Source organism: Larimichthys crocea, chromosome III (genome assembly GCF_000972845.2).
Source record: "Larimichthys crocea isolate SSNF chromosome III, L_crocea_2.0, whole genome shotgun sequence".
In the NCBI taxonomy this organism is placed as follows: domain Eukaryota; kingdom Metazoa; phylum Chordata; class Actinopteri; family Sciaenidae; genus Larimichthys; species Larimichthys crocea.
Genome location: NC_040013.1, coordinates 45,659,565 through 45,672,671, shown reverse-complemented (window position 1 = coordinate 45,672,671; position 13,107 = coordinate 45,659,565). Strand labels below are relative to the sequence as shown.

Here is a 13,107-nt window from a genome sequence, read left to right as displayed (position 1 = left end):
CTTTGTTTCAATTGTAATATTACATGTAACTATAATCTAACATAGTGCCAATATAGGAAATAAACTCATCGTCCAGAGGACACACATTCTGTCTCTGGCTGGTGAAGCACTTAAGCAACATTATATTTCAGTGAGTAAAATATTTAAAATCCTGGATATATTTTTTATGTATGCATCAAATCTGGATCATTATAAAAATATAATTCCACAGGGATTTCAAATGTCCCGTTGAAATTGTTACATAACTTTACTACATAAAGTTTTAAAATAAAGCTCTTTAGATTTGCACAGTGTGCACACCTACAAGCATCAAGATGATTTATGATCAGAGTAAATAATATGAAACCTATGTACATGTGATGACGGGCAGTAAAATAATACTGAAGATAAAATCTGAGGATAGAGACTGTATCTGTTGGGGGTCTTACAGTGTGAGCTGCATCCATCACCTGAAGCCCCTCCACCCCTCCACCCCCCTGTTGCTCAGTGGCCCAGCCCAGTGCAGAGAGCGGTGTCTCCGATGCAACACCTTTCAGCAGGAGTACTACATGTATGAGGTAATTGTTGTTTGGTCATGTGAGCCGCTGCAGCAGCTGTCAAATGTGATGATAGCAGGAGAATCCTCAGCCCCGCCCCCCTGCAGCTGATTGGCCAGCTCACAGCCTCCTAGGGACCATCATCCAAGAGATCAGCCTATAGAGGGACATGGAGTTTAGTTTCAACCAGGAAACGGAGAGAAAGGATGAAAAGGAGGACCGGAATATTGTTCTGTGACTATGATGACACTTTACAGTAAAGTGCTGTTTAAAATGAAATGAATCATATATTTAAATAGCTCATTTAAAAGTATTCAGTAATATTCAACATCATTCAGAATGTCAGTGTAAATATGTATCATAACTATTCAATTTTGGAGATTTCTATCATTGTTATTTTACATTTTTATGCCCATTTTATGCTTTCCTTTATTCTGTGCTCAGCAATGAGAAGAAGTCAGCTTCCTGTCCGCTGTGACTCAGTGGATTTCCATGTAGTTTGTGTTTCAGTGAAATGTGTAATGTGATACGCGTTGTGTTACTGATATATTTCGCTGCTTCTGGACGACTCCAACACCTGATTCAGGGTCACAACAGTCCAACAAAACAAAGATTACATCACACGTTCGTAATATCAGAAAGTCAAGATATGACCGTGCACTCTGACTGGGACTGAGCAAAGGTCTCGTCTATACAAGCCAAACTCAGGCTTATGAATGTGTATTGGAGTCATGCGGCTTCGCTTCTTGCACCATTTGTGGATACACTGCATATTAAGTTGTTTTGCAGTAAGAAGCCAACTCATGATTGCTGCAATTAATCCCCCACCCCTGAGATTCCTCAGGACCCCTGCAGCTCCAGGCCCTCCCTTTAGAAACATTTGGCCTACAGAGCTGAGTGAGGGAGACAGGAAAATAATATCCATGTGTGTGTGTGTGTGTGTGTGTGTGTATGCTCATTCCTTTCCGTTTGTAGAGAGACTGTGCTTTATTAAGATGGTTATGAGCGCACTAATTCAAGGAGACAGCCCACACCTGGCCAACTGCACCACAGAGGTCAAATCTCTGTATCTCCTCTGCTTATTTCACAAACACATACCTCCTCCTGTGGCGTCTCCATCTGCAGCTCCGCACTCCCATCTCACATATCCCATCCATCGTATACCAACACACACACACACAGAGACACACACACATGCAGTAGTTTGGGTGGATCATCCATTTATCTCCTCTACCACAAAGTCATGTGAAAAGCAGACAGAGACTTCCCTAAATTTAGAATCTGAATGTTTATGACAAGAGTTAGATTTAGTTACAACAACTCAGTATCTAAAGAGACAGGTGGGGTTTCTTACATGTTATGTTAGACTGTAGAGAAGGACAGCTGCGTGTCTAGCCAGTGAAATCAATATAATATCACCACTGTCTTTATTTAGGGGCTGAGTGATACTTATAGTGAGTTTAAGATGATGTTTAACATGTCTGATTGTGATGATATTCTTCAATATATCAGTAGTCCTGTAGTCCTACAGATCCTGGTGTCTTCTAATATTGCTATTAGTCTCTGTATTATCCTCTTACCCTATAGAGACCAAAATAAATGATGTTTGTGTAAAATATTCACAATATATATATGCGATGTGATTTCTTATAGTCCTTGGTCCACCAGGCGGAGTGTACTTTATCCAGAGCCCCTTGGTTTCAAATCCAAGCTCCGCCTCTCCAGCAAGCGCACCCACCTTGTCCACCAGCAGCACAGTGCGCCAGGCAGCGAGAGCACAGGCGTGGGGCTCACCGGGGAGCGGACACGACGGAGCGGCAGCAGCACGGAGTGTCAGCGGCGGTACTTTACGCGGAAAAGACGGTCTTTTTTTTGGTTAGGGAGAACCCGTTTAAAAACCTATAACGACTTAAGGGGTGCTGGTTATTTTTGTCAGCCGTGCAAAAGAAACTCCTTCACGGCTAAATTTTGGGGAGTACTGTAACCGGTTGGGAGGAGGGAGAGAAAGATGCAGTTCCAGTCCGACTCGGTGCGCCGCGTAGACCGCCTCCGACGCTGGTGATGCCCGCCGAGCGGGGATCACCGCCCAGCAGCAGCAGCAGCAGCAGGAGGAGGAGGAGGTCAGAACAACAGGGCGTCGGGGGGCCGGTGATGATGATGGTAAGGTCGGGATCATGGCAAACGGAACCGGTACTATCATGTTAAAATGCGTCGTGGTCGGAGACGGTGCAGTGGGCAAAACGTGTCTTCTGATGAGCTATGCCAATGACGCCTTTCCAGAGGAGTATGTGCCCACAGTCTTTGATCATTATGCAGGTAGGAACACATTTTTTTTATCTGTCTATCATGAGCGTCTAATAATAACATGCTGAGTGATGCTCTCATGTGTTTTGTAATCATTTCTCTGATGAACATCTAATGAGAGTGAACCGAATGCTGCCTGAGTGAAATCCCCCCTTTCCTCTGCCACTCTTTCTCCAACTGCATTGGCTTGCATCTGTTGCTATAATCAAAACCACTTGTTTGCCTTCTTCATAGCAGAGAGGGGTTGGGGACCCAGAGGCCCCCCTCCCTCACTCCCACCCCCCCTCCCTTGCCCGCTCCCCCTCCCCATCCTCACCCTCTCTCTCCTTCCTTCTCTCAAACTGCTCTTTGTCGTTTTCTTGCAGTGAGTGTCAACGTCGGCGGAAAGCAGTACTTGTTGGGACTGTATGACACAGCTGGCCAGGTACAGTTTATTTTTTATCTCTGGCCAGGTGCCAAACATGTCAAGGACACACTCTCACATATACGCTCTCTCTGTCTCTCACTCTGTCTCTATCTCGGTCTCCCCATGTGCTCCTGGGACCAATAACTATCCGACGATGCCTCCAACACGCCCACAGGCTTCATATTAAGGCCAGACACTAAGCTGCAACAGGTGATGGCTTTCGCACATGGGTTTACTGCCAGAGTCTGGTGTGCCATGGACAGTGATGGTAGTGAAGAGGTTTCAATAGTTCTATTATGTGGAGAACAGGGCTCCTATGTCCAGTAGTGATGTCACAGGTTTGTTAATAGGGCTGCCTAATGCTGGGGCTTTTTCTTTACAATGTGCCATTCAGTGGGTTAAAAGAGTTGAAACTGTACAGAAAGTCCAAAATGCACTGGCCTGCACACACACACACCCACACACACACACACATACAGCCACACAATAATGTTTCCATTCAGCAGAAGAGCCAGTGTAAACACACAAAGAGAGAGGAAGCCATGTGAACACACACGACAGGCAGACACAGACGGGTTGATTCAGGGCATCAGCACAAGATAATGGAGAAGCCCTGTGTCATATGCCTCCAGAGTAAGGTGTGTGGACAAAAAAGACTATTTGGAAAATAATAATCTCAGGTAATCAGCTGATCGATAGTCGAGTTGGAAATCGATTAACTGCTGTTGAAAAATGAAAATTTTTGGCTGAAAATAATTGGTAGTTACCACCCTACATTGGACATCCAATTAATAATACTCATAGTTTCGACAGCATAGTCCTGGTAAAAGCAGAAACATTAAAGCTACCCTGTAAAGTTTTTGACCACCAGAAGCAATTTCTTTTACAAGCAGGGCCCCCGCTTTGTTTGCATTGTGCATGTGCTCGGCATGTGGGCTGCCATTCTTCTGATCAACAGTTGGCAGCAGTACACAACACTGGCACACAATGCGTTTAGGTGACAAAGACTTAATATGAACACAACCTTTGCTTACGAGAAACTCTGCAGGGCGCCTTTAAGCGTCTGGACTCCTTTCAGCTATAAGTGTAAGAGTTGTCAGTGTTTGTGCAGTCATTCTCTGCCCTGACACCTTTTAACCTTGCGTCTCTCTGGCAAGCTAAAACTGTACACATGTCAAATGCTGAATAGTTAACGCTTTCCTCTGGGGCCAGATTTAACCGTGTGAAGTCAGAATGAGTCACAATCTGAAATGTGAGCCGTTCACCGGAAAGACAAAAACTGGGCCCTAAAAGGTCACCCAAGGGATATTCAGCCTATTCTCTGTTCTGTTCATTCATGAATGTTAAATGCAAGTCCAGAAATAGCAAATCACAGCCTCCCTCCCTCCTTTCCTCCCACCCAAACAGCTACCTGTGGCTCCGTTATATTTTTTTCTCGGGAAAACAGATGGTAGAAGTGTTACTACTCGCTTGTAAAAAAGAGGAACACAACCTTATTGTCTATTCTGGCGTGTTTGATAGGATGTGTGTGTGTGTCAGAGGACAGTTTGTTTTTAGCTGATTCAGAGCGTCTCTGAAATGGAGAAGTTCTCCCAGATGTCTGCCGTGGGTGCTGCCGACCACCGAGAGTAGAGTTACTGCTCTTCAAAACGCACCCCCCCACCCCCACCCCAACCCTCCTCCTGTCCTCCGCCCCCGACTCCGCTGACCTCTTTATGTGGAGCACAAGGCCAGCTGGTAATGTTTATAGCTTCAGCATCTGATCAAAGACCCGGCGCCCCAAAGAGAAAGGGAGAGAGAGAGAGAGAGTGAAAGGAAGACAGAAAGAGGAAGAGAGAGAGACAGATGGGGGGTGGGGGGGTGGAATTGCTCAGAAAGTGGATAAATTCAGTCCTCTCAGTTTCATTTTCCTTTCCCTCGCTCTCTCTCTCTCTCTTTAATTTAAAACTCTCCCTCCACCTCTGGCCTGTGCTACACATGTTCGATTCGCTTCAAGCTCCCTGTAATATTCATATTCCTTGCATAGCTGGGGCTCCCACAATGCTTTGCTCTTCCACGAGGGCATCGGCAGCATTACAGACACACGCCGCCGTCGTGCCCTCATTGGATTCGACTGCATGCTGTCACGTCGGCGTGACATGTCAGGGCCTCATAATCACTGGGCATTGAGCCGGGTGCCACTGTGCTCTGTCTGCTGTTGATACTGCTACCGTGCCTGCTATTGTCTGCTGTGTGCTGCCACGTCGCTCCTCCAGCCGCTGCCTATTGAATTATTCCATATGGAAGGTCTGCGAAGTCTGTTTTGCTGAATGCGACGAGGGAACAGAGGGGAAAGTCTTTACTTATTCATTCATTCTCCTGCTGCTGCTTCTGCACTCAAGAACATCTAGCAGCATCTCTGCCTGAGGAGGAGTAGGAGGAAGCAGGAAGTGGATGCTAAGTGCTGTGGTACCCATGGAAACGCTTTAGGGAGAGGAACTCAAGATGTGCGACCCTGTGGGCTCCGTGTCCTCCTGCCCTATTAACCTCTAACCTTTGTTTGTTGGACTGTTCCTCATTTGCTCAGGCCTTACTACTTAATACTCTCACACTCAAGTGCACATCCTGTAATCACTTTTACCACTTGGCTTCACCCATTATGACCCCATCTCTCTGCACTGTTTGGTACAGTCTGATGAGTCTTTTTTGACTCAGCAACTCAAAGTGGCCCAGTGACCCTCAGACGTCCCAGCGGGGGTGGGAGGGTGGCAGGTGGGGTTGGGGGTGAGGGTTGGAGGGGGTAGACTGGAAATGGATTTACCCAGCTGGGAGCCTGTCACTCAGCAGGAAAACATACAGGCATGCCTCAGCTCACAATTTCAAATCAAGATTTTACTTAGAGGAACCCTACTACTTCTCCTGTTGGGAGTGAGCCTCCACTCTTTTTAGCAATTATTTTCAATAATAATCAGTACGTTTTTCTAGATATATATAAAATATTTTCTGACATAAACATGTCAGAAAATAATGAAAAATATCATCCCACTTTTTCTGAGAGCCCAATGTAAAATACCACATTACTAACAGACTAGGCAAATGAGGGGGCCCAAAGGCTCTACGTTCACTTTGTGAACCATTTATGGCAGTTTCTGCACTTTTAAATCATTTTGATCCATGGCTAAGAGGCAACCTGTGTGGATGTGAAGTGCCAAAAACTGCAGTTCCTCAGACGTCCACTTGAGGCTGGCTACAGAATGATTCAATCTCCATAAGCCCCCCATGTTAAAATGTCCAACTTCACAGCAGAAATAAACAACTACAACTTTCTAAATTAACAGCGTGGTTGCTTTGATTGACAGGTGGGTGTTGTTAGAGGTGGTTTGTTTGAGCTCCCAGGCATCATTTATCCCGCCTCAGGTCCAGTGATGATCCACGTCATTGCCGATTTTTAGATTAGGTGGGAAGATAATCTCAGAATCTAATCTATGGAAGATGGGGGACTACGAACAGAGGTGTATATTTTGAACTTCAAAACAGCTCTTCAGAAACCTATCACGCATGCGCTGTCCATTCTTTATACTGTCAGTGGCCATGGCATGTGTCTGTGTCAAAATAATAAAGGCATTACGCCTTTATAATTTCAGTTAACATTATGCCGCTTTTGTGCATATTTCTCTTTCTCTTAATCAAAAAGTTACACACATCAAACCTGGTTTGTCCTGAATCATTTTTGGTCCAGGACAAAACATTTAGGCAGGTAAAGTGGCACTCTGTTTATTTAGTGAATTTAGTTAACACTTCCATAAAGTTGGCAGACTCCCAAGAGACAGATTTGGTCAAAAATCAATGTAGCAAAGGTCTGAGATATGTTGACTATTAGTTTGGTATTCGTTTACTCAAGATTCTTTTTTTTAAATGATGCAACCAATAGCATGTTATCTGCTTGGTAAATGTTAATTTGCACACTCATCTCAGTTTGTAACACAAGCTGCATTTTTCTTCCTGTAAACAAATCCTGTGTAAAGATTCAAAACAACAACATGTTTCTCCATCTGCAAATACTTTTCTGACTTCACCTCCCCTGTTTGAGGCGCTGAGCCCCAAGTGCATTGGTTCTTACTGGAACCAAAAGTAAACGTTACTCAAACAGGAGTAAATATTGCATTTGTTGGGGACTATTTTCAGCTGTGGATTCATACACATTTGGTTCCTTCAGTAAATATTTCTGGCAGCCAGACAGTATATATGAGATTGAGTCAAAATAAACTACAGCGTGTGGTCATGATAATGAAGGAACATGTCACCCAGTGCAGCAGTGTGGCCCACTGATGTGTTTTTAATAGTTTGTGGGCAACAATGGAGCTCTGGTGCACAGAGGAATACGATATATCAGGCTGCAGCTGCAGACAATGCTGGTTAGTGGGATCGGTTCAAGAAAAACATGGAATATTATCAGCCTTATCCTTTAATCATTTTGTCGCTACGAAGCTGAAGCTGAGATAAATCTTAATGACATCATAAGGGACTTGACAAAGCTCGCCCAGATTCACAGAAGACATTATCCAGCTGTTTTCACAGGCTGAGTATTGCTTACCATGGTGAGCAAACTAACCCGTTATAGGTAAACTCTATAACTCCCCTTTCTCATAATTGTTGGTGATTGATTTTCTAGAACTGCAGTTTTTTTGAATTATTATATTTTGATAGTTTGAATTTTAGGAAGAGCTGAGCCAGTATAAAAAGGGATGTATATTAACAGAGATCTTTCAAATGATTCAGAAAAGGTCTTAATTTCTGCTTTACCATGCACAGTTTATGTGCCACTGCCATTAAAGGCAACATTAAACTGTCGGATGTTTGAATGGAGTACGGCACACTGTTCTCGCAGTAAAGGCATGAATAGACAGAGCGCGTCGGCGCTCCAGCTATGATTAATGATCATTAATCACCATTAAAGGACCAGTAAAAAAGGAACTAATAGCATTTTTATTCCTCAGGTTAAATCCTGCTCTGCAAAATGTGCAGATTTTCAGATGAGAGACGAAACTTTGTGAATAGAAGCGTCTGTGTCTGGGCTTGCGTTCCCACCCGGCGGCCATGTTAGAGCAGGCATCTCTGACTCTGTTGACACAGCCAGTTTATAGAGCCCCGAGGAGGCGATAGGAGTAGAAAAGCAGAAAGACAGAGAAGAGAGAGAGAGTGGTGGTAGAAGGAGCTGGTGGAGGTTGGGTGGGGGTGATGGAGGAGGGAATGACTCACTGATATCACAGCACTCATATGTCACTGAGTCAACAGAGCACAGTCACACAGTGGAGCTCACCCGCTGGCCAAATGAAGACGCGTCTTGCTCTGATGGAAATGTATGGACTTGTATGGAGAGAAGTTGTTAATAGATCACACACACACTAACACACTCTTGTTTCCTTTTCTCTCTATCCTTTCCTCCCTTTCCACTGGTCATAATATTTACTGTACACTCCTGACTACCCTTGGAAAGATAGTTATGCAACATCTCAGTGATGTACTCATGAACTGTTCAACTGAACTAATAAAACTGTACTGAACTAATAGAACATACTTTTGGTGGAAACTTTTATCCGAAGCACCTTAACAGCAGCGTGAGTGTAAACATTTCTGGACCAGCCGCTGATCAAACTTAAGATTGAGTGTTGGAGCTACGTGGGAGTATGCACTCTGTCTGTGTCTCACTGAGAGGCCAGCGGGCATACTGTCTTTGGTAATGTGTCAGGGGTGTGCTGAGGGAACGTTGCAAGAAGCAGAGATGGGTCTCAGAGAAGCTTGAGGCCTGTTTACAGTAAACTGCTGAGTGGCTTACACTGTGTTCCTTTATGTCTGCGGCTCACCGGGGATCGGAGGATTCGGGTGTGCAAGCAAAGGTCACGAGCACGCGGAGACACTGAAATACACACAGTGTATTTGATCCCATGTGACAGATATAGTGTATCTATGGGGGAATGTATGTGAATGCGAAAGCACTATGTGCTGTTACATGTTCCTCCAAAGAGGGTAAAATGAGCTGGATAACGACAGTATCAGATGTTGTAACACTAGACACCTACAGTTTACATTTCTGGACTGCAATACAGTTTATAACCCCATAAAGCAAGGCTGCTTCATCGGGTTATTGGATTTACAGGATTGTTTATTAAACTGTATATTTTGATATTATTAGGTATTGAGTTTGCTTAATTAGCCCAAACAGACATTCCTCTGTGGTTTCATGCATTCATTTAATCAAAGGTTCATATCTAAATAGCTTCCTCCATTGGTTTCACTTCACCAAAGCAACAGTGTCAACAACCATACAGTGTCTCTGTGCTGCACAGTGGTGCTTCAAGATAAATGTTAATGTCAGCATGTGTACATGCTCACACTGCCCAATCAGTACTGTGCCTTCTCAACTCTCAACAGAGATGAAAAGGAAGTGAGATGGCTCGCTCATTTCCTACTTCAGTTATCAGCTCCGGAAACAAAATGATGCAGTAACAGTTTACAGATAACTTAGCTAATGTTAACAGTATTGTATGTGGTACTGTTATACTAAAGTCAGCATATCAAGATGTAAAAACTTATCATGCATCATTGTTTCCAAAGAGTTGCACATGCATAATACTGATCGGGCTCTGACACTTCTTACAAGAACAAAATGAACATGCTTATGTTCATACAAGTGTAATATTGCTAACATTCGCTAAGTAGCACTAAACACAAACTACAGCTGAGGCTGGTGGGAATGCCAATGGTATTTGGTCATAAACCAATGTACTGTACAAATAAATCAATAAATAAAATATGGCCTTATGATGACACAAGAGGAAAAGTTAAAGGAACAATAGAGTTGTTACAATGAATCCTGAGGGGGACATGTAATCTATCCAAGTTGTTAAGACTTAAGTCCAAAAGCATCAACTCCATGTTGGTGCAAAAGAAAAGTCAAAGATCAAACTCATGAATCTTTTTTAGCCACTGCTCATATGGCTAAATGTTTATACATTAATATTTTATTGATGGGATAGTGATATACTGTACATTTTTTTTGTCACAATGGAAAGTCAAAGTAATGACACTTCATCACATCGATGCAACAATCAGGTAAAGTCAATATTTCCATAAAGCAGTCCTGTTCATTGATGATCAGCTCTCACATAAACTCCAAATCTGTAAATGTTAATACATTTATATTATCTCACTGCATACATGTTGTCGTATTGCTCATCCTTCACACCTTGTGTCAGATAATCTTTATGTTGGTTTAAAACTATACAACTAAAATGGTCTCATGTTTGTGGTTTTTGGAGCACCAGATGGTTTGCATTCATAACTCATTTATCACATCAGGAAGGTGTCAGGTAAGCTGTCAGTCTCACTTAAGTTTCTTCAGTGACTCTGATTGTCAAAAGAATAAATCATCTCGTGTGACACTCAACAACCCTCTGAAAGTTCAAACCAGCCACTAAGAATAATTTGAAATTCCTGCATGAGCCACGTCTGTGAAAACTCGTGAATCGTACTCGTTTGGAAGTACGAGAGTGAACAAATCATAAATTTTTGAATTATATCCACTTGACCCACTCCAGTGAAGCCCAGTTGAGTCATCTACAATACGAGCGCAGAGATGAGAGATTTGTATGCTGTTTTCATCATCTACTCCAATGTAATATAAAGTCGGCATGTCTTCAATTCATTACACAGGCTACAAAGGATGACACACTTTCCTGGCTGATCTACTGCTGTTTGGAGAATCCTCTGACATTCAGCTGATTTGCATAACTATTACCCTTAATGCATTTTTCTGTGAGAAGGACTTGGGGTTATAGAAGTGTGATCATATTGGACCCTGTCGTGTGTGTTCGGCGGAGAATGGGACTAACTGAAGGCATCGGAATGATAAACTGTCACGGCGGCGGTCGACTGTCCAATTACAACCATCTCTGGCACAGTGTGGGCTGTTGCTTCCAATGTGCTTTGATTTCAGGGATGTGGACACAGTAGATTTCACTGTAAAGCGAGTGAGATTGATTCACTCGGTCCAAGTTGGTCTGGTTGAGTCATATCTAATTACTGGAGATCCATTGATCGCCCCTTCAAGCCAGCCAGCAGAAACATCCCAGTGTGTGCCATCAGAAAAAGAAGTGAGATGGCCCATGAATATTCATGTGTGTGCGAGTCAGACACTCTGTCAAAAGGGTTTATCTTTGGTGAGGACAAGAGAGCACTTGATCTGGCGCACAAAGGACAGTCTTGCTTGTGTGAATTATCCATTAACACCACACCAATATCTGAGATGGCAGTGTGTCTGGTTTTCAGTGTCTTGTGGCGATGACTTGTGCTCAGCTTTCATCAAACCACTGCAAATGTGAAATAATCCTTAATTGCCTCTGTCAGAAACTGAGAATAATTCTTAGTGAAGGTCAGCTTCACATATATTCATATCTCTACATAACTCATTTTTCTTTGCGTGTGCATCATTCCTGCCTTCATAAACAACATTATTTGTATGACGCAGCCAAGGAGCTAGCTGAGCACAGTTCAAAGTTAGCTTTTCTTCCAGTGAGGAGTAAAAGTCTGTCTGCATTTGGAGCTGTTTTTTTAAATACTTCAATAATTCATGAGTATAATTTCTCAGATGTTAAGAACCGGAAATGAGTCATGTTTTCTCGTTGGTTCCTTTTATCCATCGCCATCCTGACCTCTCATCCTCCCCCTGACCCCTAAATGTTAACCAATACTGTCCCGTCTTCTTCCAGGAGGACTACGACCGCCTCAGGCCGTTGTCCTACCCAATGACCGATGTCTTCCTCATCTGCTTCTCTGTGGTAAACCCTGCCAGTTTCCAGAATGTGCGCGAAGAATGGGTGCCGGAGTTGCAAGAGTATGCACCCAGTGTCCCCTACCTGCTCATTGGCACCCAGGTTAGTGCTCTAATGCTTCTGTCACATCACTTGAGATTCAAAATAAAGCAGAACATAACAACGATGACTCTCACCTAGCTGAGATTACTGTGTACGTAATGCAAGTCACAATGAATCACTTCACCAATGATGCAGCACATCAAACTGCGCTAGTGGAAAAGTCATGCCCACATCTCTCTTGTAATGAAGCATATGTTAGAAAGCCCAAGAAATAGAACATAAGGATGAGTGTTCTGAAGAAGCTGAGGGGAGAGCATGTATTTGTGCAACAGAACCTTAAATATCAAAACTCAAGATAGAGAACTACACGATGAACTGTGGAGAGGTCAGACCTCTCACATCTAAAAGCACCATGAACCAAAGGCTCAGTGGCCAGTAAAGAGTAATGAAATGGCCAAACAACTGTCCCACTCCTGGGATTTGGTTTTATTCTGTCATAAAAAACCTACAAACCTGTTCAAATATTCATGAAACAAATAGAAGAAAAGCCAAACAAAAGACACAAATTAAACCTGGACTAAAAAAAAATCTGTCAGGTAATACAAACTGTACATTACGGAGACTATAGTACATTCACTTTTCTATTGAATTTTTGCATTGGTATGGTTATATTAGCCTTGGGAAATAATTTCTCAGGAAAACAGCATTTGCTCTCCTTTTAGCTTTGTTTTGGTCTCCACCAACTCCTTAGGAAAATATCTGGCTCAACTAGTGAGCTAGTTGCTAACTTTGTCTCTGCTGTTGTGTGTTGCGTAGGTGGTATACAGTGGATCGATCAGAAATTTTAATTAAAAACAGCCGCCTGCTGGAAATTAGCTTGATGAGAGCGACAAGACTGAGCAAAAACAGAAAAGTTCTCGGCCATAAAACCAAAACATTAAGCTGAAATATGCTAAAATGTTTCGTATAGCTGATGGGAACTGCATAGTCTGGTGAGCATTTTCTAAAG

General features: G+C 43.2%; 1 protein-coding gene across 1 annotated transcript in view; it reads left to right on the top strand.

Moving 5' to 3' along the window:
• Nucleotides 1-2,267: 2,267 nt before the first annotated feature.
• The window catches only part of LOC104925909 (rho-related GTP-binding protein RhoQ), a 25,025-nt gene continuing 14,185 nt past the window's right edge, over nucleotides 2,268-13,107 (top strand). Inside the window, exons 1-3 of the mRNA XM_010739650.3 lie at nucleotides 2,268-2,852; nucleotides 3,206-3,264; nucleotides 11,994-12,158. Of these exons, the coding sequence (XP_010737952.1) occupies nucleotides 2,711-2,852; nucleotides 3,206-3,264; nucleotides 11,994-12,158 (366 nt within the window). The 5' untranslated portion in view covers nucleotides 2,268-2,710. The remainder of the gene's footprint in view (nucleotides 2,853-3,205; nucleotides 3,265-11,993; nucleotides 12,159-13,107) is intronic.